Genomic DNA, 24,307 nt, shown 5'->3' with positions numbered 1-24,307 from the left:
CCAATTTTCCCCACGAAAGAGTGACTCCCTAGGTTCCTCCGCGACAACCCATTGCGCCGCCGAAATGACCGCAACGAACGCCAGCCCGAAGCGCCACGTCACCGTCGGCGTGCTCGCCCTCCAGGGCGCCTTCAGCGAGCACGTCCAGCTGCTGCGCCTGGCCATCGCAAGCCTGCGCGCCCGCAAAGTCCATGACGCCGCCCAAGCTGACTGGTCCTGTATCGAGGTGCGCACGCCCGCAGAGCTCGCAACCTGCGATGCTCTGGTCCTGCCCGGCGGCGAGAGTACCACCATGTCCCTCGTTGCTGAGCGTTCAGGCATGCTGGAGCCGTTGCGGGATTTTGTCAAGTAAGGATTCCTCAGCCCTCAGAACCAATTATGACTAACGCGTCGCAATCTGCAGGGTGCAACGCAAACCCACCTGGGGAACCTGTGCCGGCTTGATCCTGCTCGCCGAATCTGCGAACCGTACCAAGAAGGGCGGCCAGGAGCTCATTGGTGGCCTCGATGTCCGCGTATCCCGCAACCACTTTGGCCGTCAAACCGAGTCGTTTACCGCAGACCTCGACCTCCCCTTCCTTCGCACTGCTCAGGCGGTAGAAACTCAGACCGACGAGAGGCCTTTCCCAAGCGTCTTCATTCGGGCACCAGTAGTAGAGAAGCTGCTACCACACATGGATGGTATTCAGACTGAAGAGGCGGCCAAGGATGAAACCATCGTCGCGCCTGCGAAGGTTCCTAAGGATGACGTCGCGCGCGCCGATTTCAACGCAGATGTTGAGATATTGGCAAGATTGCCTGGTCGGGCTAAGGCTCTTGGGAAGCACGACGTTACTGCCAGCGAAGAGGGCGAAGCGGGCGACATAATTGCCGTTCGACAAGGGAATGTTTTCGGCACAAGCTTTCATCCGGAGCTGACGGGCGATTCGCGCATCCATGCGTGGTGGCTGGAACAAGTGCTCGTAGCACTGGAAAAGCGGCAGAGCCTAGCAGTACGGTAGGGCATGGCGTGTCAATAGAAAGATAGATTGGGCTTGGCTCACGGCGTTCATGGAGAAGGCCTTGGCAAGAACTGTAAAATGAATAGATTTCAGAGGACTTTCTTCCATCTTATACTTGCCGCCCCTTGATTGCCTTTGGAGGAAACGGTTCTGACCCTCTAGATGTTTACCTGCAGCATCCTCCTTGTGGCTTATGAGTTGCCGCTCGGATGCAACCCTGATTCTTCGGTAAATGGAGTCGAATCTGCTTGCTGAGGGAAACGCGCGCGTGCTTCACGCGCGGGCACTCGATCCCTCCCAACCGCAGCCGACTGTTAGATCATGATAGCCAAACCTTAAAAGACTTGACCTTAAAAAACGCCCCAGTTCCATAAGCTCCCTGGTAATGTTTACCAAACACCTTTACCTGTAGTCGTCACGGTAGGGGTCATTGGCCCTTCCCCAGCCACCACGGCCAGGATCATACTCGTCACGGTACTCGTCACGGACCTGACCACCCGACTTGCCGCGTCTAAAACTCCGTCAGTAGTATTCAACCAAGCCCAAATGTGATTCCACGTACCCGTACTGACGGCCCTCGGCGAATCCTTCGTCGAGGTCGGTACGAATGATGCGCTCGTCCAGTTTGGTACCACCAATGTACTTCATGCAGTCGAGGGCATCCTGGTGGCTATAGTATTCGACGAAGCAGAAACCGCAAGGAGTCTTCTGGTAGCGATCCAGGCCCATGACGAGGCGCTTGATCTCACCACATCTGGTGTCCAATGTCAGCACTGGTGCTATGGTCAGGGCGATCTCGATACTTACTTGGCAAAAAGCTCGTGAATCTGCTCCTCAGTGGTGTAGAAGGACCTGCGTCATCTCAGTATCTGCATCAACGCGGCAGCGGAAACAATATCTTACAGGTTACCGACATAGAGAGTAGTCGCATCCTTCAGCTTGTCCTCGAAGTCCGGGGTCTTCTCGCGCTCATCACGGGCCTCCTCGTCGGCTGGAACGTACCTCCTCCTGCGTTGCTGTGGTACTTGTGAGCTAAGAAGGCCCAGGCGAGGCGCGATTGGGTCGTAAAAGGCCTACCTTGCTGGCAGCATAGGAGCTAGGCTTGTCAAGCCGGTCGACGGTGTTGCGCGTGGTCTGGCGCATGGTGACGGCGCGCGGTCGGGAGTGTTGCGAAGTGTGTCGGCGCAAGCTCGAAGCTTGCGTTCCTTGCGTTTATTTGAAGCTCAGGCGCCGCAAAGTTTAGCCGCAGAAACGCCGCCGCGCATCATCGTTGAACTTTCAGCAGGCGCGTCTCGTGGAGCTCCTCCGACCACGTCTCGTGCCCTGGATCCACAACCGCAGTCCATTGGAAATCGCCATCCGCACGGGATCGCCCACGAGTCACCGCTCGAGCTCCGCGTTGTTCGACGCGTCGCAGAAGCATCACCTGGACCCCACCTTGTTCGCGACGCATTCTTGACCTCCGCCCGACACACCATCACGCCGCCGCCATGCCTAGGGTCCTCAGCCATACCCCCGCGTGGCTCTCACGCGGCGCGCCAGGCTTCGAGGTCTTCGATCAGACGTCCTCCAAGTCCAAGTCTCCGCGCAAGTTCACCAACGGCACGAACAAACTACAGAACCCTGGGCCCAAGCGGACCATCGCGCATCGCGGCAATGAGATATTCGTGGTGGTTGGCAACGAGATACGCTGGGCCAATCTGTTGCATCTGCGGGAGCGTGGTCTGCTCAAGGACAGACGCGACTTTGGCCGCAGTTGGAGAAGCGCCCGCGGGGACCGCGAGGCGTCTTTAGACATGGACGAGGGCCAAGCCTACAGGGTAACACCATACCACGCTGCTCAGACATCGCGCTGTTACTGATTTGCTCTGCAGACCTTGAAAACGAACGTTTCTGGAGGAATTACTGAGCTCTCCATTTCGCCCAATGAGGATTACATGGCCATTTGCACGTCGCATACCATCCACATTGCCCTGCTCCCCGACCCGGCTCACCTTTCCGCTGAGGATACTGGCCCAATCAAGCTCAAGACCTTCCAACTCGGACCCACATCCCACGTTCTGGATCAGGCTCCTTTGGCCTCCGCGCTATGGCACCCACTCGGAAGGCATGGTCGTTGCTTGGTGACTGTGACTGCCGACGCAAATGTGCGTCTTTGGGAATTCAGTAGAGAGAACCGCGTGTCTTTCAGCGAGCCTGAACTGGCAATCGATCTCAAGAAGCTGGCCAGTGGTGTGGACTCAATGGAGGATTTTAGGGCTTCCAGAATCGGTGACAAGACTGGATTCACCCCGGACTCCTTTGAGATGGCTGTCGCTGCTGCTAGCTTTGGCTCGAGCGGAAAGAAGGGAGAGCGTGGCTGGGGCCCCTTGACGCTTTGGATCGCCATGAAGAACGGAGACATCTATGCGCTCTGTCCTCTTCTCCCTAAGAAGTGGCAATACACAACGCAGCACTCCGCTCCGCAATACTTGCGTAGCTTGGCCTTGCCCATCCAGTCTCGTGTAGAAGCATTGGGGACTTCCGAAGATGAGGACTTCGAGCAGCAGACCCTTGACCAACAGGCAGAGTGGTTTGAGGGAATCAGGTATGAGCTTGAAGATGACCCAAACACCGGCGACGTTGTTGAGGTCTACTCTCGTCCTGTCGCTCCTGGACCTATCCCCAGGCTCCAAGGTCCTTTCATTCCTGACCCGGACCTTGACATCGATCATGAACTCACGGATATCATTGTCGTTACCTCGGGAGAGCCCGATCCTGACGAGCTAGAGCAAGTTGATACTGCTGCTGACATGGAGAACCCCGACGTCACTGTTATTGGCGTGGTTACCAGTCAGGGAAAGATGCACGTTTTCATTGACTTTGACGGTGTAGAGGGACAGTGGCTTCCAAGAGAAAAGGTGATTACTTCAGCAGTCCATTAGCGGCACGTATCTTGCTGACTCATCAAATATAGGCCACAACGATCATCCCGAACTACGACTGTCCGCCGCTGGTCTACTTCGAGACAATCGAATTTCAGACGTCGGATGATGGAGAGCCGTCCTGCAACCCCATCATCACCGGGGACGCCAAGGGTGGCTCATCCGTGTTTATCTCAACCGAGACGGGCGTTTATTATGTGAGCCTGACGGCTTGGTTCCGACCTTTGCAAGATGAGCTCAGCAATCCTGCTTCAGAAGGTGCTGGTATGAGGATCGACGCCATCATGAGGGGATCTGGAAGCCTTCTTGAGAGCATCGTCCAGTACCGTCAGGATCAGCACGGCGATCTTTTGCAGTCCACATCAGCCTGCATCGCAATCTCCAACTCCGAGTTGGGATACTTCCTGCTCACGTCTGAAGGCTCTCAGCCACATTCCGTGGTGCTCGACTCGCCTGAGTCGGACTACTACGGGGACGGCTACGGGCTGGTTCCGTACGGCGGCGACTATGAGGCAGGGCGACTCAACATCCCGGAGCCATGGCCGGCCTATCAGCCTCCGCAGTCGCTGTTCGACTACCAATCACAGCTACCCAAGATGCTTGAAATGGTTCCTGAACGCCACAAGTTCATGCTTAAGCAGGAAATCCGCCTCTCAACTGCTACGCTAGACGTTCTGACCAAGGCTCACCGCGTGCTTGTCAAGGAGACCCAGCAGCTGGGCCAGGCTGCGTCTAGTCTGTACACGCGTTGCCAGCGCCTCCAGGATGAGCTAAGGGATCAGATCCGCAAGGCCAACGATGTCGCGAACCAAATTGAAGATGTCACAGGTGAGGACGATGAGGCACAGGAAGGCGGAGATAGAGAGGTCGGCAGCGCCAAGCTGGACAGCAGGATCGAAAAGGTCAGCGCGAAGCAGAAGGAACTGATCGAACGAACGGAGCGGCTGCGCAACAAGCTCAACAAGGCCGGCACCCGGGAGCTCAGCGACAAGGAGAGAGCCTGGTTCGTGGAAGTGGACAAGATGAAGCAAGCCATCATCAATGCCAGCGGGGCGGCGGAGCGCAACGGGGCTGACGAGGGCGAAGTGGAGCCGACACCAATGAGGCGCCTGCAGCAGGTCAAGGAGCTCAAGGATGATCTGCTCCAGCAGGCGAGCGAGCTGCAAGACACGGTGGCGGAGGAACAGTCCAACGCGGGGGTCCAGGTGCCCAGCGAGTTCCGCAAGGCCAAGGTGAAGCAGATCATGGAGCTGCTGGAACGCGAGACGGCGATGGTGGAGGCGGCTACCAAAAAGTTGAGGAAGTTGACTGTGGGCGCGACGGGATATTAGGGAAAGGGGGCGGCTGGTGTATTGGACGGGTTTGAGCAACGGCATTGGATGTTAGGCGGCGATATCGGTTGGAGTAGAAGTCAAGTCTGAGATACCTAAATGGGAAATAATACCAAGCTGTTCGAGCCCGCATTGCGCCGTGATTGGACAGAAGTGGCTGCTAGCTCGCGGACTTAAGAGCGACACGTAGTCTGCGGACGCAGCTTCTCCGAGCTTGGGGTGGTGAGTGCTGGGATGGTGGGGCGCTTGGCCAGAAGCTTGCAGGGCGGCCTTGTGCTTGAGTGTCGCGGTACATGCGGCCACGGAGATCCAAGGTCCAAGGTCACATCACAATGCCGTGACACGGCGGAAGGCGCGCGGTAAGGCGCAAGATCACACGGCGCTCAGAGGGCGAGGGCAGAGCTTGAGATATGGAGGGTGCCTGGGTCGCACGCAAGCCGGCCAGCCGAGCGCCGGGCGCTTAGCAGAGCAGCGACCATCACACTTCCCCGGCCACGCGCAGCCAATCAGCGGGCGCAGCGCTGGTGCTCACCACGCGCTACGCCGCGACGGGTTTGGCGCTCCCGCCCGCCCATCACGGCGTTTGCAGTTTCGTCCCGCTCGTTGGTCGGCCGCTCCCCACCGTCCCTGTATCGGCAATATGCAGGGCGTGAGGCTATTCGCCAGCCGGAGCTCCGCTTTGCCCAGCTGCGCCGTGCTGACAGCTGCAGAACAGCGTGCAGTCGCTGCCAATGGCGCCGCCGCCCGGGGCCTGGCCGCTGCAAATCGATGCGCAAAGCTTGTTGCACACGCGCGAGCGCCGGCCGGTTCCATTAAGGCGCTGGCGCCCAGCTTTCTTACTTCTTCGCAAGCTCAAATCGAAGTCTAAACGCCGCCCGCCTGTCTGCCGCCTTCCTGCCCACTGCCCGCCGTCTCTTCAGCTGCCTGCCTCCCGGATTCCGCCTCGCGGATCGCCCCCGCCTGAAACCGCCTCCTTCTTTGCCTCGAGTAATCGCCATGTTACGGATGCCGCTCATCGCCATTGCGGCGCTGTGGTGGAGCAGTCTCGTCGCCGCCCACGTCGTCATCACCTACCCCGGCTGGAGAGGGAACAACCTGCACACCAACGGTACCAATCAAGACGGCTCCATCCCCTCCGGCTCGATAGGAATCGACTACAGCGACAATGGCACCGTCGGCTACCCTTATGGCATGCAGTGGATGTATCCATGTCAGTATTCGCCCCCACGCGTGCATGCTTCCTCGTCGACTTCTCGCTGACTTCCTGTCCAGGTGGTGGCCTGCCCACGGCCCAAAACCGTACAAAATGGCCCGTCTCCGGCGGCGCAGTTGGCTTCCAGCCCGGCTGGTTCTCCGGACACAAGACTGCGCTCCTCTTCGTCAACCTGGGCCTGGGCACCGAGCCCCTCAACATGTCGCATAACATGGTCCCCATGTTCTCCATCAACGGCCCCACCAACGACATGTACCCTGGATCCGTTTGTCTCTTGCAGGTGCCGCTTCCCGCGAATATCAGCGTGAACGTGGGCGACAACGCGACGATCCAGGTCGTTGAGATTGCGCAGCACGGCGCCGCCCTGTTCAGCGTAAGTAGATGGCCAATCCCGCTTGGAAATGTGTTTCTGAACAAAGCAATATAGTGCGTCGATATCACATTTGCGGAGCCGCACGACGTTGCCGAGGTCAACGAGACCAACTGCGTCAACACCACGGGCACCGATTCCCTCATCACCTACGACACCGTCTTCACCGCGTCGAGTCTAAGCGCTGCGAGCTCTCTGTTCCTCCATATGAACGCCTTTACGGCGGCGCTACCGACGGCTGGAGCGCTTCTGTTCGCGTTCTTCATGCTGTAAATGCCTTTCTCCACCATTCTAGGGCCGGACCTATCAGGAATGTGGGGAACATATTATCCTTCCCTTATTGTTTAGTGCGCTGTGGGTGGAAGAAAGAGAAAGCCGGCTGGGGCGTCCGACGCAAGATTTGATACCTCATTTGGTCCATCCGATGACTTCCTTTTCAGTATCTTTTCCTTTTGTTTATGTTCGGCAACGAAGCAGCCACGTTTGGTACGCTTGAAAATACCCGGCTCAAACTGTACATATGCTCGAAGGCGGGCGTCAGGGTTCTGGTTTTGCGCAAAAGATGCGACGTTTTAACGCGAAACGGTCTCGATATTGGCCGGCGCAGAGATATCATCGACATCTCGTTAATTGATATAGTGGACGTTGCTTCCGCTCTCCAATCATAACCCATTTCCATGCACCGGTGGCTTTCGCGTTATTTCAAGACTAGAATATGTTTCAATATCCTGCTGGCTTGAGCAGTACTCCTTGTGCGACGGCCAAGCGTCGAGAGGACTGCGCAGTTGGAAGCTATGTGCATCAGGGGTTGCGGCGTCAAAACTGCGTTCCGAGACCCAGTGGGACGTGTGTGGTCGAGTCAGGGTACCTACTGCAAGCGCCGCGGAGGGCTACGTCATGGGCCACGAAATCGGTCTCCCAAAAGCACATGCTTGCTCGGCGCTTCCTCGCCGCTGCCGCCCTTCACTTTCCGCGATCTCCAATCCTCACTGCCCGTCTAAATCCCGTCCAACCCGTCCGTCCGTGAGCTGTCGCGTGAGCAAGGGGAAACAAAGGTCGCTGCGCCCACACCGTTGTTCTTCTCTCCGTCCACCCCGCACCTGCGGCGAGAAAGGCGCGGCAGGAGGCCTGAAAAGTTAAAAGTTCTGAGAAACGCTAGAAAACCGCCCGCACGCCCTCAAACACGCCGCGAGACCCTGGAAAGTAAATCAATTGGTCGGAGAGGAAAAGAAATTCAAAACGGTTTCAAACAGGCAGAGCCACTGGCCCTTCGAGACAGTTTTCCCCATCTTTGGACTTCGGCGCCAACGCGTTTGTAGCACAACACGTCGGCCATCCCCGCCTGACGCGATCCACCTGGGGGAAGGCGACCACCGCTCCGAGCTCCGGGACCCCGTCTGACCGGTCTCTCTCAAAAAGGGCACCAGCCTTTCACTTTCTCTACGAGAAGGGAAGAGAGTCCGCTTTCGGCATTTCCGAAGTACTATCGGCCAACAAAGTACCCACGACGATACCTTGGCCCCCATCATACGCCTTCTTCCGTTTCATTATCATTGCCACTCCACTTTCTCCCGTGGGGCGAGCCATCGTGGGGACAGAGAGAATTAAAAAACAGGAAAAAGATAAAAGGGAATTCGGCCGGGGATCGCCGCACGTACCCTCTCTTTCCCTGCGTGCGCCGGCAGGGTAGGTAGCAATCCCAAGACATCCACCGCCTCTTCACCCCACGCACGCGAAACACCCATATATACACTCCCCTCCGGATCACGCCTTGTCTTCTGTTACATGGCTACGATGCCGCACAAGGTCGACGTCGCCAGCAACGACCATACCTCGAGCATCACCAACACAACCACGACAACCACCACCCACCACACCATTGCCGACAAAACCACAAACGACAGCGACAACTCCACCGCCCCGACCAAACCGAAAGCCACCACGACGCCCTCCACAACGACAACAACCACACCCACCACCACTCAAATCCACCGCCCCAACACCACCACAACGAACAACAACAACAACAACAACAACAACAACACCGCCCCGCCCAAACGCACCACCATCCCCCTCGCCGACGGCTGGACCCTCGTCAGCACGACGAAAAGCCAGCAACACCGTCTCCGCAAGAACAACAACAAGAAGAACAAAAAGGGCAGCAGCATGCAAACCGGCGGCGTTGGAGGTGGATACTCGGGCCTGGCCAGCCCCGCCAGCCTGCGCGCCGCGCACGAGCCGGCGGGCCCGGCGAAGCTCATGCCCGGCGCAAGCAAGGAATGGCTGCTGGAGCGGCTGGGCAAGTTCCGGGAGCGGTGGGGGGAGTGCGCGTGCAGGAGGGGGATCGGGGAGGTTTTGGGGAGGGCGGGGGTCGCGGGAGCGGAGTCGGAGTCGGAGTCGGACGTGGATGATGATGAGGGCGAGGATGGTGGTGAGGGTGGCGCGGGTGGTGAGGCGAAGAAGGACAACAACAAGAAGAACAGGGTGGTGATAAGGAACGCGGTGTGCGTCGGGTTGGGGAGCTTGAGCGTGGACAACGTGGCGGCGGGCGTGAGGAGCATGTGGCAGCTGGTGTGCTTTTTGGATATGGTGGGGATGCTGAGCGGCGGCGGTGCCGGGGGGCCGGTGAAGATGTACGCGGAGGATCCGGTCTTCAACGCGTTGGACGTGGAGGTCTTCGAGGAGCTGGGCATCACGGTCGTGCACGGGCTGCGCAGCACGGATGGCAGCAGGCAGGAGGGCGCGGCGCAGTTCATCGAGCCCGACAGCTTCGTCTTCGCGCCCTTCATGCCGAGCTTCATTGTGCTGGAGGACTTCCTGGCGGACCGGGACCCGGCGATATACGTCGGGAACGATGTCCTGGCTACGCTCGAACTGGCGAGGAGCCAGGTGCGGTACAGGTGAGTTTTGCTGGATCATTGGGGAGGTCATGGCTGATGCATTCGAGCAGCGGTGATGTCGATGAGCGCACCCGAAGGTGCATCCGGGTTGCCGACGAGTTCCTCGCACAGGGTAGGGAGGTCGTGACGCTACCCGAGTTCGAGCTCCACGAGCATGCGCTCGCGGGCCAGATGATCTATTGGAGAAAGCCCGCCGAGGAGTCGTAGGTCTTCTTTCAGAGTGCAGCAATGAGCGCACAGCCAGGTTTGTAGAGACGTTTTTGCAAGTACAGACATCAACGTCTTTCTAGTTCCAGCTCGCCGCATATACCCCCCAGCATAGCATTACGGAAAGGTAAGAAGCCCGCCGGTAACGATGGTTGTCCAGGCTAATATGAATGTAGAGGCGATGATCAAAAAAATGAAGTATGACAAATAAAACTCCAAATAAAACCATCAATCGTTAACCATGAGCATCTGACGCCCAGTAAGGAAGGAAGTGCAGGCTGGGGAGGAGAAGCTCTCTGTACAAAGCAGCAGTTGCGAGACCAAGCTCCCAGGCAACAGGTATCAATCAGCGCGTAGCCGGGCTGTCGCTCGAACCGTTGAAGTTGGAAATGAAAACAACCAGCACAGCGCAGTACGCGGCAGACGCACCGAACACCTCATGGCGTTTAGCTTTGGTCAGCAATGTCATAGCCGCCGAAAAGAGAAGTGTGAATCCTGCAAGAACTCCAACAGCCTTTAAGGTCGATGACCGCCCCCCAATACTAGTCAAAATGTACATGATGACCACGGGTAACACTAGTAGAATGAGTATAATACTAGAGTTTAAAATAGCGATGATAAAGGTGGTCAAAGCTTCGACTCTTTTGGCGTCGTAGTAGCGGGCATTCTCGTCTTTTGATCTCTCAGACAAAGGACGTGTCCCGAAGATCCACTATATAGTGAAATCGGAATTCGAATTAGTTCCGTCCAAAACTAATAGTGTGGATGCACTTACTCTGACGGGCTTGCTGTCGAGATGGGTCAGCATATCCTCGATGAACCCTTCGAAGCTCGCCCATTGTCTCCCTTGGCTAAGAGTAAGCATATCTTCTCGGTGTAGTACAGAGAGCCACTCTCTCTTGATCAACGGCACCCAGTTCATGTGCCATTGTCTGATGCTCGCGTAGTCGCGTTTGCTTGCACGCTGGAACGTCGCGATCTCTCGAGACTTTATGAGTACCTCATCTGCGCGTGATTCGTCAGCACATGAGGACACAGAGCACCGTTCAGATCACCGACCATATTCCACCAGTTTCTTCCGAATCTCGGTCAGTATCTGCCGCCGAGTTCTGATGGTCTCATCGTTTCTCGTTTCTTTTCTTGCCTCTATGTCGTCAAACATCCGTGATCTGAGCCGTTTCCGCCCTTTGTCGCACGTGTCGTCGGCATCATCTTTGCTATGCAGCTCTTGCTCTAGTTCTGTAAGTTCATACTGTAGGTCCAAGAGCACACGAGAGTGCAAGTATCCGAAACTGCGATAGATGCTGAAGTCGATGTCACTCGACTGAAAAGCTGCAAGCATAGGATATCCTACAGCATAATCTCTACCTGTGAAGGGCTTAGCATCACCACATATAGGTACAACTGTCCATCCCGAGTCTGGTGGAGCTTACTGTAGTGGTAAATCGGTTTAAAACCCGTAAGCCTTTGTTCTATGGCAGAAGTAGCAGCAGCTTCTTCGCCTCCTTCTTCGATATTCACAACCCAGTCTCTCGCAACGGAGGTGGTGGGTAATTGGTCAAGCTCAACGTCCGACGAAACACCCACTTGGTTGATCTCGTTGGCCATTCTAAAAAGCTGAGGCGAAAGAAGAAGAGTGAAAATCGGACCAGGCGGTCCTGATTAACAGTTGCTACGGTGCCCATTTATAAGGAAACCCCGGCGATGGCCATGCTTCAGCCTTGCATAAAAGCTCGGCTGGGGAGCCCCGCTTCACGACGCATGTCTGACCGGTTCTGCGTGCATCTATTCGCGGATTGATTTCACATGATGCTCAACTGGTTGCGCTTCCCGAAGAGGAAAAAGATTTGCTGAATGACGCTGTGGGGTGTGATGAGAACGAGCTGGTCTCGGCTTGTAAGTGGGGTGGACCAGAGGTTACGTTGATTGGCTGGTGAGGATTAGGCAGCAATACTGACGGGTAAAGGGTAAGGAGCATACAATCAGCCCATCGTGATTTGCTTTTACCTGCGGGGTGGATACGGACGCAAGTGTAAGATGCTTTTCATTGGTCCCATCGGGCCACTTTCCCCGTATGTGAAGACACTTTGTGGCTCATTCCTGCACAGATGACGTGAGCAAGGACCGATCCGTATGTAGTAGATGTGGATGCTCTCTGCGCCTCCTTCAGCTCTCCAGTAAGACGAATGGTAGGCGCTCGCTCAGCGCTTCTCCGACGTATGCCTTGCAGACAAGGCTCGGTGCGAGGCCAGGACGGTGAGCGATAGCTCAGTAACCAGAACTGGCACGAAGATATCTGGCTCCCTCGTGTTTGAGGCGACCGCCATCAACGAACCATGGTTAGGCAAATGAGGCTTGGATACAATGGATTCCTTCAGGGAAACAACGCCTCACCCCGAGCTCAGCCTCGCCACGCCTCCTAAAAGTAAAAGCTGCTGGATACTTCAAGTGCCCTTGTGGACTTGCTTTGGGACGTTGAGTGGAAGTGTTGGTGGACGAAGTGGTTGCACATTCTCAAGTGTCGTTGTCCGGTACAGCACATCCGTGCAGCACTTGAGCGCAGATACTTTCAGTCCCACCTTTGAAGTTTGTTCACCTGTGTGTCCGGCCGCCACCTCTAATGCGTCTTTGGCTTTTCCTAGCGACTTTCTGACGCCTGTTTCAGTGGATTACACAATGGCATTCTCCGGACCCTATAATCATTTGTATTTTTAGTGTCGACACAAGGAGACCGAGCACGATGACGACGCTAAATATCGCCTGCAGAGCCACTGAAATTGGAAATGAACACGACCAACACCGCGCAGTAAGCGGCAGATGCAGCAAACAATTCGTGTCGTTTGGCCTTGGTGAGCAAAGACATCGCAGCTGAGAACAGGAGAGTAAAGACCACCAGGACTCCGATAGCATCAAACGTTGATGCTTTGTCTCCGACGCTTGTCAACTTGTACATTGCCACAACAGGGAGGACGAGAAGAAAGAAGATGATGATGGTGATGATCATGGCCACGAAGGTTTCTACTCGCTTGGCAGAGTAGTAGTAGATGCTCTCATCGTTGGTTTTCTGAGCAAGATCACGAGGTTGGAAAATTGCCTGTCAGAGATTAGTATGTTGCATCGAGCATTGGCCAATATGTTCCCGCACATACTCTGACAAGTTTGCAATCGAACTTTCTCAAGGACGATTCGATCAGACCGTCAAACCCGGCCCATTCTCTGCCTTGGCGTAATGTGAGCACATCTTCTTTGCATTTTACTGACCGGCTGTCGTTGTCGGTCAAAGGCTTCACATTGTTGAACCATGTTCTCACACTGTTGTAGTCTCGGTCCGACGGACGCTGGAAGGATGAGGTCTCCCGAGACTTGACCAATAGCTCATCTGTACCACCCAATCAGCTACGGCTATAAAGCCATCCCTCAATACAGCGGGAGACGTACCATACTCTACGAGCCGCCTTCGGACTTCTGTCAGAACATCACGACGGTTCCTTTCAGATGCTGTTTTCTTTGCGTGACGCTGATCTTTGGATCTTGACTGGAGACGAATTTGATTCCTTGGTATATTGTCTCCATCATCGAATTCGTCTAATTCTGCCTCCAGCTCTGTGAGTTCGCATTGCAAATCCAGGAGCACGCGAGAATGAAGATAGCCGAATCCTCGGTAGATGCTGAAGGCTGGTTCGCTTGACTGGAAAGCAGCCACGAGAGGATATCCTTTAGGACATTGTTCTACTGCATTGATAGTCAATTGGCGGAAATCCTTCTTTTAATTTAAGTCACATACGCTTTCGCACGGTTGTCTCGTGATTTCTCACACGACGAACGCGAGCCGGCGAGGACTTCCAGAATCTCAATGGGAACCTTTTTCCCCACCGCCCTGGTAGAAGTTAGCGCGCGTTGGTGAGTCAGTTCGCGCTCATGCGGCTTACTTCCTGGGGAAGCACCTTGGTTTCTTCCTTTGGAGTCGTCGCCAATGTTGATAATGGCCTCGCCGGAAAAGGCTGTGCTGCTCGGAGACAGAACCGGAATGCTGTCGGATCTGCCTTGGTGAGAATCCATCTCGCCGAATGGTATAAGGGATGCTCGAAAGAAGCACGCACTAGATTGTAGCAGAGGCTTGACACGAGAACTCTCTGCATGGGGACAATGCGGGGTTTATCAATTCGCTTTATGATATGCCGGTCAAGCGCTACGTTACATGTGTTTCGGCAAGCCCGTCAGCCTCGGATGTCGGGCAGCCTATCATCATGAAGGTTTGATCTTGCTCTCCGGAAACCAAGAGGTTCCATCTTCTTTGTAGATGTTACCGTCGTCCAACAGTTGGTACAACCGCTGGCCCGAATTGCTGTCTCCATGCCACTGCGACTTGTGTATCTTGAACTTCTTGCTGATTTTCCCTCTTTCCTCGCCCTCGCCCTGCCACACTGACATGATGACTTCTTCGTCATTTTCGTAAGCGGCGGGGTTCGCCTCATAATTTCGTCAGCGGAGCCGTGCATGCAAGGTGAAGAGAGCACTTACCAACTCGGGATTATCCTTCCGATCCACGCCCGACTTCTTCGGAGACAGAGGAGGTATTGGCAGCTGAGGTTATTGCGCGTATGAGTGCATTGTCGGAGAACACATGCGGGAATCCGAAGAACCCTGGGCGTTGCTCACCTGTTCAGACATGCTTCTGACCGTTCCAGAACACGGGAACGCGCTCGGCAAGGCAGACTCGAGTTTTTTGATAGGAGGTGGTTGGACTTCCCTTTTCGCAAGAGCTCGGTGTGTAGTGCGGTTAGTGCGCTCGTGCCGTGGCAGCTTCATTGGCCCTCCTCCGCTTTTGAATGCATCCTCTTCTGTTTGCGGCTCCAAAATCTGCCTTGCCCCCAAACGCGCAAAGGTAGCCCTGTGATCGATCGGAGATGCTGTGCACCATATCGCAATTAATTATGCACGCCATTTTGGGGGCTGAGCGGGGCTGGGGCCGGATGACCGCGTCTGTGGTACGCTGCGGCTGTTGTTGCTATTGGCTCAGAGGGTTTGCCTGTAACATCCTCTTGCAAGGCTATGAAGTAGGCAAACGGGAAGTGTCAGCTTGACCGGAACTGGTTTGTATTGGAGGGTGGAGTGTCGCTATCGTTTGCTGTTCAAAACGCCACGATCCTGTACAAGAAGGCGTGGGAGGAGGCGTGGGCGTGCTGACCATCGACCACATGAGCAGCGGCAACAGCGATAACGTTCCCAAACGCCTTTGAGCGCAAGCCTTGCCAGCAAAAAGAATCTTCAAACCACAAGCAGCACACCATGACGATTCTCCATCCACACAAGGCTTATTTCAGCCGGAAGAAGGCTGAAAGACTGGCAGTCCGGAACAATGGGGCGCTGCAATGCCACACTGCTTGTGTATGTATGCAGAGCCTACCTTAGTTGAGCGGGGCGCCAAATGAGCGCTTCGAAGATTTAAAATAAGTTGTTTTATCCAAACAGACCATCTCGGTATCCGAGAGTCTTCATTGGCAGCGATATGAGCAACCAGAGCAAGCCAGGGCGTCTGGAGACGACTGGTCTTCGGCGCCATTCAGAAACAGACATTTCAAGCCCCGGTAGCCTGCGGTCACCACTCACAGACGGCGTTCCCGTATCTTCGCCTCTCAGCCTTCGCCAGGAGAGTAGGACAAAGGAGCAAGCTTCCGAATTACAGCTTCGGTGGAACGAGGGAATAGCGAAGTATATCGGATTTTCGGACGGCTATGATCATGTAGCTGTGCTCATTGTCAAGTGGCACGGTGATTTGGATACGCTGAAGTGCCAAGAGGAGGTTCGTACGATGTCCTACTGTCTTTTTCAACTACTGACTAAGAAGTAGGTTGAGGAGCTGGAGGATGTCTTCAGGAACGACTTCAACTACACCACGCGGACAATCGAACTGCACACAAAGTCATCTCCGCAACTGCAGCTCAACAAGGAAATGGCACAGTTTGTGTATGACTTTGATGGGCCGCGCACTCTCTTGATTGTGTATTACACCGGGCATTCCAAATATCGTCCAACAGCAAGGAGAGCTTCAGCTACCGAGCCAGGTCTACTGGAATTCCTTGCGTGAGTGCTTGCCACAAAAGCGAAATACCCAAAGAGGAAACTAAAATTTTTTAGTGGGACACCACCGAGAAGCCCACAAGCAACAGAGCCATTCGCTGGAAGAGGTGCTGAACCAGCTCGAGCACAGTGGCATCAAGCGGAGAAGAGTCTCCTTGAAGGACCAAAGGCAGATGCGCTCGCTATTCTGGACACCTGCTTCGCTGCACACGCCCACAAGAGCGTTATGGAAGGGAATAGAACCTATCAGCTTCTCGCTGCCTGTGGCCACGACTCGGTCACATCGGGCCCTGGGAAGAATTCCTTCACCGCAGCCTTGATCAAGGTGCTACGCGATCTTCGAGCGGAGAACAGGCCGTTCTCAACATGGAGGCTATGCGAAAGGATCAATATGCACCCTCCGAGGCACAGCAGCCCTTCGTACGTCTATGACCGGCTGCAGCAGAACGAACGGTACATCCGGCTCAGCCCACTAGACAGCAGTGAGCGCGAGAAGGAGCAGCGATCCAACCGAGTGGTCAATGAACAGCAAAGCGCCTCGTTCCTGACACTGCGTTTTGCGTTTGGCGAGAGTTGTAAGACACTGACGGAAGCGCAGATCGATGCTCTGACGAAGTCTTCCCAAAACATGCACAGATGCAGGAATGGACTTACATGGGATTGAGCTCAGGGAGTTTAGACAACGTTCGACGAGCATCCGTAAGGTCATGCGAGCAGTCATTGCAACTTCGCGGCTCCAAAACCTTGGACGTGCACGAAACGATACTTTGCACGCCACCAATGAAGCCCTGAATGCTCTGGACGAAACTCCTGGGGCCGAAAGGAAGATGCATTCTGCATATTTTCCCGGGTCGTCAACTGTGAACATCAGGACAGACGATACGAGAATTCAGGCACAGAATGCCTTCATCCAACCGCAACATCTCGATGGAGATAACATGGACGAAGCTCAGCGCCAGAGTATTGGGTCCCACAAAGCTCTTTTACAACAGTCTCCGGGATATTCAGGAGCAAAATCGGCGTTCGAATACGTTGGCATGTTCACGGCATTTTTCATCGGCCTCGGTTTTCTGACATGGTTTTCGACCCTGTTCTTTCTCCACAGGGATGCAGTGATGACTCAGTGGCGGTGCGCGGTCCATTAGCAGTCGCTTCCCCCCTCGCTGCCGCTGCTACTTCGCCCAGCAACTTTAGGTCCATTGGCTCCATGTAAAGCGAAGCCGTCCAACCGGCGACCACAAGGGTAGCTACCAACCTCTTCGTTCCTTGATTTTTCTACCTGTGGGTCTCGTCTCAGGTCCTTCACCTGTGCTTCGCTGGCGTTGGATACGCCGGATGGGAAAGGGACTTGCACGCTCTCTATCGTGATTAAGATTAGTGTAGAAGGTAATTGGAAGCCCTGCAATGGAATGTTTAGGCGCTGTACGCGTTCCTGATGACCATCGTCCGGTATGTTCCTGCCTTTGGGGCTGATGTCCGGCCAGACTTGTCTCAGACCGATTTTCAACCGTGCTTCGCTGGCACTGGGCCACAAGCGCGGGCCACCGGGTGCTAAAGCTCTTCCGCACGCCGAGTTGACGCTGAGGCCAGGCCAAACAATCTCCGTTTGCAACGGGTATCCTGACAGCGCGTCATGTGAGAACTGCCAAACCTGCCATTGTCCAAGGCCCAGACCAATTGGCCGTTGCGTGCCTCATCTCACGGAAGGAGGAGTTGCACCATCCCCAAGCCCATCTTGCACGCCTGATGAAGTCGTCCTCATCGGCAAGAGGGGTATCCTCGCGGCCGCGGACCACGGCATCAGCGCTAGCGGTTGTCGTCAAGTGCGGAGAAGAGGCAGCGCAGCGCCTCGTCGGGGTCCGGGAGAACATGCATTACCGCTGTCGCCAGCGAGCTTTGACAATGATCAGCTTCCTGAGTTTCGTTTCGAGTCAGCGGGGCCGTCTCAAATGGAAGCTGGCGTAGGAGCTTCGTTGGTGTTGGAAGGCCCAGGAGGGGCGACGGTGTGGGGTCGGCGTTGTGCAGAGGACGAAGCAGGCGTGAACAAATCAGGAAGCGGTTGACTCACCCGCCCCAAAGCGGCAACTAGCTGGAGGTATGTTCATGCGCGAGCCTATAACGGGAGTGTAGCTATCATGGATATGGCAGTGACTGCAATTTACCGGCCGTGTTGGCGGAACCCTTAAATGATTAGCGCTATGACGCAGGGCGCTGTAGCGGGCGGGAGCACTCGGGGAAGCAGTGGTGGTCCGTGACTTCCCGGCCGACGAGAATGAGAAATCCTTTGCCTTCTCTCCGCGCGCATCCTCTTGTCGTCACACCACAACTTCTCCCTCCCCCATCTTCCCCCGTCATCCGGCCCACCCGTCCCCGACAAGCTCAGCCCTAGCTATATTACCTTCCAGGCCCCGAGTCGAGTCTTGCATCAGTCCGCCTCCCATGTCCAGCTGATGACATAGCTCCGACAAACCCGGCACGCGACCTCGTCCACCAAACCTTCCGTCATCCGCGCACCGGCCTCCGACGCGCGAGACCCTTGAAATCTTCGCGCTGCCACCCATCCGCGACCAACCATGGCTTTCAACTTCAACTGGTCGCCGCTCATTGCGGACACCTCGCGCGCCCGCGAGATGCTGACGGCTGCGCTGAACAAGTCGCCCAAGCCGCCCATCATCGTCGACGACATCATCGTCACCGAGCTGAACCTTGGAGCTGTTCCGCCGGAGCTGGAGATACTCGAGATTGGCGATCTGGCTGAGGATCGTTTCCGTGGCATCTTCAAGATGACTTACTCGGGCGACGCCTTCCTTACCCTGAAGACGCGCGTGCAAGCGAATCCTTTGAACACCTTATTGTCGACAAAACCGAACTTCGCGTCGCCCCAACCCCTCGCCGCCGACTCCGGCTTGACTATTCCTCTACAAATCACCCTTTCCGATATTCGCCTCTCTGGCTTCGTAATCCTCGTCTTCTCCCGCCACAAAGGCCTCACTCTGGTCTTCAGAAACGACCCCCTTGAGTCGCTCAAAGTGTCTTCCACGTTCGATACGATACCTTTCGTGCGGGACTACCTACAGAAGGAGATTGAGAAACAATTACGCGTACTGTTCATGGAGGACCTTCCCGCAATCCTGCACCGCCTGTCGTTGCGTTTGTGGTCTCCAGAGTACAGGGAAATGGACGAGATGGTCAACAACGCGAAGCGAAGCGGAACCGAAACTCCAGCGCCTGTGGATCCTTTTGCAAGTCCTCCCCAGGACCCCGTCGACTTGTACGGCAACCCGCTCGACGACAGCCAAATTTCGTCCTTTTCCCTAGACTCGTCCTCCGAGATCCACGCATCCTTCTCGCAGAAGAACCTACTTCGGCTTGCCACGCTCAACGACTCACATCGGACGCTGTCGCTTTTCACTCCCTCGATTCGTGACACAGTTTTCCGTGCTTGGGCAAGCAGCGCGGATCGGGCCGAGACCTCAGGTGCACACACATTCCACCCGCTCACCTCGTCGACCCTTTCGCGCGTCCATTCCTCTTCCGGCGTTGCGTCGCCGAGCACGGCCAGTGTTTCTGATGGCACAGACAACGGAAGTACACTCTCGCGACCAACTCTTGCGAGCTCCAACTCTACATACTCTGGCTTGGGGTTGGGAGGCGGCAGGTCTCGCGCGCACGCGCAGAGGAAGGCGAAGAGGAGGGTCGTCAATTTGCGCCGCAACAAGGATGGTGCAGATACAGACAGTGTCGCGACCGACACCACAACCCCGGAGCCGAGCGTGGAAGGCTCGTCCGTCATCCCTGAGGAAAGAGAGGAGGATCTCATGACGCCCCCGACGACGCCTCCACGCGAGTCCGGCCGACGCACCCGGAAAAACAGCCTCGAGAAATCGCCAGCGCCAGCGACTGTCCCATCCGCCGCGGCGTTGTCGAAGCTTCAGGAGAACGAACACGAATGCGCATCTACTGCCAACGTTCCATCATCTTCTCGCCCGCAAACCCAGCACTCGGCTGCATCCTCGCATCCGCTCCGGTCTTTCCCGAGAGACGTCAAGGCGCCTTTTGCGCACTCTTACAACCCATCTACCCCATCCAACGTCAGACTGCAAGGCTCGGCGCTCCCGTACAGTGAGGCGGCGACGTCGGGTGGCATCTTGGAGCAGGCGTGGATGATGAAGATGGCCAACGAGATTGCGCGTAAGGTGCGCGACGAAAAGGAGCGCGAAGCCCGTCAGGGTAGCAGTAGCACCGACCCGATGACGGGCTTCTGGGATCGTCGCGACGAAGAGCTGGAAGCACCACCGGCATACGCCGCCTAATTTCCTTGTTGTATATCTCCCCACGCGGAGCTCACGAGTTACGATCGTTTTCTGTAGATTTTGTATTTCTACCGTTCGACAAGCAAGCAAGAGATGAGAGCAAGAGGTTGGCTTGTACAGGACAAAAGTTTGGAAGGGGATCTGTTGATCGACATTCGGCTTATTAGCGGGTGGTGGTTTGACGCGCGAGAAATACTCTTGGCACCGCGCGATTGGCGTTCGTTTTGCAAGTTCCCTGATTTTTTGATACCCTTTGGGAGAACGGCGGGAAAGGAGGTGGCGGTCAGTAGCGCGCGGACGGGCGGGTGAATACATAGCGCGGCATAAGCACCTAGACTGTAGACACACATTCTTTTGGCAACGACGTCTAAAACAACGACGGGCCTGTTTCGAATGCAACGTGCGATCTGTGACGTTTGAGGGCTGGGGAGCTCGGACTGGGCTGGCAACGGGTGAGGCCCGGCCAGTCACACGGACGCGCGCTGGGCGAGACGACGGGCGGAGATCTGCCTCGTGTAAAGCACAGTTGGCGCAGACCGCAGTGACCAAAACGCGGAAAACTGTGCGGATCGACGCGCGCACGCCGCGCCTACTGCATTTTGGGCGTGGCGCGGCGCACGAGGGGAGTTGTGAGGGCGTAGATTGGCTGTGGCAGAGACCCTTGGAGCTGCTGGCTCCGCGGCCTTGCAGATTTCCCACGGCGCCCAATTTTGAGCGCATCTCAGTCCACGCCGACGAGCGCACTTGAGTGCCAAAGCTTCCCCGCAACGCCGCCCGAGTCCTCAACAGAGTCCGCACCTTCAGTTAGCCCTCGCGCGCACGCCTCTCACCCGTTGCCCGCCCATTGACCCCGAGCCTCTGCTCCCAGGCAGCTGACGACACGCATTAAAATCCCCGTTCAGGCCAGGTACACCGCCTCGACTTGAAACAGCGAGCTCCCCACTCAACCTACAAAACCACAGCTCTGCGCATGCCAGTACGGGCCTGCTTATTTCGAGCTCCCCTCAACACAACGTACCCCTCTACCGCCCCCCGCCCTCACCGAGACCGCTCCCAGCGGTCGTGACATAGCTTCGCCCGTCATGGAGCACGCCGCCGCCTCGCCTACGACGGAGACCCGTGTCCTGCTGGACAAGAATCCGAACGGCGTGCCGACTCTTGTGCCCAAGACTCAATTGTTCTCTGGCGTCGCAGCCGACGGCAGCACCCATTTGGTCAAGGTGCGCAGGAAGAAGGCCCGCGATGATAGCTTGGTAGGCGCCTTCTGTGCCTGGCTCGAAGCGCATCAGATTGGTACGGCCCCAGCCTCTCGATTCCTGCCGTAAGAATTTCAGCTGACAGCATCCCCTACAGGCATCTCAGTCAATTTGTTGCTCCTTCTCGCACTCACCCACGCCTGCTTCCCCCGGGCCCGCACTACCACCCGCAAGTTCTTCGAGCTGTCCTACTACGATGCCGCCACGGGCAAGTACACGCATGGCTGGGATGATTTCCCTTTCGTCTTTTTCGGCATCGTTGTCTTCACGGCGCTCCGGGCTGCCACGATGGACTTCGTGCTGAAGCCCTTGGCACGTCTGGGCGGCATCCAGAAGAAGAAGGCGACGGTTCGCTTCGCCGAGCAGGGCTGGCTGCTGGTCTACTGCTCCATTTCCTGGACGCTGGGCATGGTGAGACATTTTTCTTCGTTGCTGCGCCATCGTCGTGCGGTCACCGCCTCGCGTGGTGGCAGCCACGCTCTGCTGGATTCGAGCTAACCACGCCGTGTAACCGCAGTACATCAACTACAACTCCCCGTACTGGCTGAATCTCTTCGAAATGTGGAACCACTGGCCGATTCGTCAGATCACCGGCCTGATGAAGGGCTACTACCTCCTCCAGTTTGCCTTCTGGCTGCAGCAGATCCTCGTGATAAACATGGAAGAGAGGCGCAAGGACCACTGGCAGATGTTCACGCACCACATCATCACGACCGCGCTCGTGTCCATGAGCTACAGCTACTATCACACCAGGGTTGGAAACGTCATCTTGTGCCTCATGGATGTGGTCGATATCTTCCTCGCGGTAAGTGGAAGCCCCAGTCATGGCCAAATCACGGTCGCGGTCGCGATCGCGAGGATACCGGCATTCCAAAGCAAGGTTACGCAGTTGCTGATATTTTCTCCACGTTGCAGGGTGCCAAGCTCCTCAAGTATCTCGGATACCAGACCGCCTGCGATGTCGGCTTTGGTATTTTCATCGCCAGCTGGGTCATCGCACGGCACGTCCTGTACGTGATGGTCTGCTGGTCGCTGTACGCGACGGTCCCGAGCGCGATTCCTTACGGCTGTTACGATACCGTCTCCGGCGACCGCCTGCCCGATTCACCCATGACCCCGGCCGATGGCGGTAACGACATCTGGCGCGACATGTGGCAGCCTTTCCGGGATCCGGCGGGACCGGTTTGCTTTAACATGCGCATCCGCTGGGCTTTCCTCAGTCTGCTCGGCGGCCTTCAGGTCATCACGCTCGTGTGGCTGTGGATGATCATCAAGGTCGCATACAGGGTCGTGACCGGCCAGGGCGCCGACGACACACGCAGCGATGATGAGGGCGACGAGGACGAGTCCGTCGACGATACTGAGAAGGGCGACCTTGGCAAGCACGGGAAGCCTACGAACGGCCCGGCGGCCCTTTCGATTGACGGGAAACCCCTCGAGGAAGAGGTTGGCGTCGAGGGTCTGCACTTTGGCACTCCCACGAGGAGACGGAGTGAGAGGCTGTACAAGCGCAGCAGCAGCCGTACCAGCGGCATCAGCATTTCTGGTACCAGCGACCGGAAGGAGTTGCTTGGAAGAATCGGATGCGAGAAGCCGGTGAAGGATTAGAACCACAGGTGACGGACGAAGGTCCAACCGCCGGAACCGGATTTCGGCTTCAAGGCTGAGGAAAGGAAATGGGTTGATCCTGTCCCACCTGGTATGCCTTCTGTCGCTCGTTTTTTGGACACCTTCCAAGGTTATGAAATCGGTATGACTGCAAGAGTACCCACTGTTGCCGCTCCGAGGAAAGGGTGACTTGATGGCGTATATAGGTTTTGTTTTGTTTTTGTGCTATCCCCCCTACCATCAAATTTTTTATCTTTCATCATCATCATCAGATTAAAGCAGTCTTGAAGAGAAGAAAATGTGGGCTCGCAAAGGAAAGCATAGGTTGCGGAAGCGAGCACTCCAAGCATTTACTAGAACATACCCCCCACACCAGCAACCCCTCGTCATCCTGCAGTTTTCTAGTTACCGGATAGACCACTTTGGAACGTAAAGGCGGAATTCGAGACGGGGAAAAAAGCGGGAATGGAATTCCAAAAAAGAAGAAGGCATTGATTTCTCTTTCTTAAAAGACGGCCGGTTAGGGAGACAGGTAAGGTAAGGGTTTTCGGGATATGCAAATGCCGGCAAAAGATTCGAATGGATGTACATTGTTCTCTCTCCGTTGTGTGTATCGACTCAAGTGGCCTTGAAGGACAGGCTGACGGCGGCGTGAGGATGACGACATGAGCGGGTGAGCACTACGAGGAGGAGCTTCTTGGCGGGGACCTGGTTGTTAAGAGGGACGTTCCGTCGGCTGCGGGCTCGCTAGAGGATCCGTACGGGTGCTAACAGACGTCGGCGGCGATACTCCGTAGTGGCAGATGGTAAATTTGCCGATGAACAGCAACGGCTACCGGGCCTCGCTGCTGTTCTCGTTAGACTGCGGGGAGGCACGCTACCACAGTGTGGTATGTACGCCCGGACGGAAGAGGCTCCGGCCGCGCTGAGTCAGCATGTTATATTTGGTGAGCCAGTGACGCACGCGGCTCCCACCCCGGCCGGAGCCTGCTGCAGGGGCAAAATTTAAAGCTTCCTGCCACCTGCCCGCTTGTTGACGGCCGCCCGCCTCGCGCTTTGCACGGGCAATTGACAACGCACCGCAGACCTCGCGGACGGCACGC

The 24,307-nt window shown here is 56.2% G+C and overlaps 9 protein-coding genes across 9 annotated transcripts; 7 read left to right on the top strand and 2 right to left on the bottom strand.

The window, feature by feature from the left end:
• Window positions 1-64: 64 nt before the first annotated feature.
• On the top strand, window positions 65-1,001 carry SNO1 (Senecionine N-oxygenase; the record flags this gene model as incomplete). The annotated part of the gene is made up of 2 exons (XM_066778851.1): window positions 65-348; window positions 404-1,001. 2 exons carry the CDS (start codon window positions 65-67, stop codon window positions 999-1,001), a joined length of 882 nt encoding a protein of 293 aa, XP_066631288.1.
• A 402-nt stretch (window positions 1,002-1,403) lies between these two features.
• Window positions 1,404-2,144, bottom strand: CBC2 (nuclear cap binding complex subunit; the record flags this gene model as incomplete). The annotated part of the gene is made up of 5 exons (XM_066778850.1): window positions 1,404-1,512; window positions 1,564-1,755; window positions 1,809-1,853; window positions 1,905-2,017; window positions 2,079-2,144. The coding sequence occupies 5 exons, from the start codon at window positions 2,142-2,144 to the stop codon at window positions 1,404-1,406; spliced, it is 525 nt and encodes a 174-aa protein (XP_066631287.1).
• Window positions 2,145-2,491: 347 nt separating this feature from the next.
• Window positions 2,492-5,256, top strand: SLS55_007430 (uncharacterized protein; the record flags this gene model as incomplete). Its single annotated transcript, XM_066778849.1, has 3 exons — window positions 2,492-2,821; window positions 2,876-3,901; window positions 3,958-5,256. 3 exons carry the CDS (start codon window positions 2,492-2,494, stop codon window positions 5,254-5,256), a joined length of 2,655 nt encoding a protein of 884 aa, XP_066631286.1.
• Window positions 5,257-6,252: 996 nt separating this feature from the next.
• On the top strand, window positions 6,253-7,112 carry SLS55_007429 (uncharacterized protein; the record flags this gene model as incomplete). The annotated part of the gene is made up of 3 exons (XM_066778848.1): window positions 6,253-6,466; window positions 6,529-6,842; window positions 6,897-7,112. The coding sequence occupies 3 exons, from the start codon at window positions 6,253-6,255 to the stop codon at window positions 7,110-7,112; spliced, it is 744 nt and encodes a 247-aa protein (XP_066631285.1).
• A 2,358-nt stretch (window positions 7,113-9,470) lies between these two features.
• SLS55_007428 (uncharacterized protein) lies at window positions 9,471-9,946 on the top strand (the record flags this gene model as incomplete). Its single annotated transcript, XM_066778847.1, has 2 exons — window positions 9,471-9,739; window positions 9,790-9,946. The coding sequence occupies 2 exons, from the start codon at window positions 9,471-9,473 to the stop codon at window positions 9,944-9,946; spliced, it is 426 nt and encodes a 141-aa protein (XP_066631284.1).
• Window positions 9,947-12,695: 2,749 nt separating this feature from the next.
• On the bottom strand, window positions 12,696-14,377 carry SLS55_007427 (uncharacterized protein; the record flags this gene model as incomplete). The annotated part of the gene is made up of 3 exons (XM_066778846.1): window positions 12,696-13,040; window positions 13,096-13,325; window positions 14,254-14,377. The coding sequence occupies 3 exons, from the start codon at window positions 14,375-14,377 to the stop codon at window positions 12,696-12,698; spliced, it is 699 nt and encodes a 232-aa protein (XP_066631283.1).
• Window positions 14,378-15,455: 1,078 nt separating this feature from the next.
• Window positions 15,456-16,034, top strand: SLS55_007426 (uncharacterized protein; the record flags this gene model as incomplete). The annotated part of the gene is made up of 2 exons (XM_066778845.1): window positions 15,456-15,749; window positions 15,798-16,034. The coding sequence occupies 2 exons, from the start codon at window positions 15,456-15,458 to the stop codon at window positions 16,032-16,034; spliced, it is 531 nt and encodes a 176-aa protein (XP_066631282.1).
• Window positions 16,035-18,600: 2,566 nt separating this feature from the next.
• On the top strand, window positions 18,601-20,340 carry MDM34 (ERMES complex subunit; the record flags this gene model as incomplete). The annotated part of the gene is made up of 1 exon (XM_066778844.1): window positions 18,601-20,340. One exon carries the CDS (start codon window positions 18,601-18,603, stop codon window positions 20,338-20,340), a length of 1,740 nt encoding a protein of 579 aa, XP_066631281.1.
• Window positions 20,341-21,422: 1,082 nt separating this feature from the next.
• lag1 (Sphingosine N-acyltransferase lag1) lies at window positions 21,423-23,204 on the top strand (the record flags this gene model as incomplete). The annotated part of the gene is made up of 4 exons (XM_066778843.1): window positions 21,423-21,606; window positions 21,694-22,007; window positions 22,114-22,476; window positions 22,512-23,204. 4 exons carry the CDS (start codon window positions 21,423-21,425, stop codon window positions 23,202-23,204), a joined length of 1,554 nt encoding a protein of 517 aa, XP_066631280.1.
• Between the last annotated feature and the right edge of the window lie 1,103 nt (window positions 23,205-24,307).

The sequence above is a fragment of the Diplodia seriata genome (assembly GCF_021436955.1).
Source record: "Diplodia seriata strain FDS-637 chromosome Unknown scaffold_7, whole genome shotgun sequence".
Taxonomy (NCBI): Eukaryota; Fungi; Ascomycota; class Dothideomycetes; order Botryosphaeriales; family Botryosphaeriaceae; genus Diplodia; species Diplodia seriata.
Note: the sequence above shows the minus strand (reverse complement) of the source record. Positions and strands in the feature narration are given on the sequence as shown.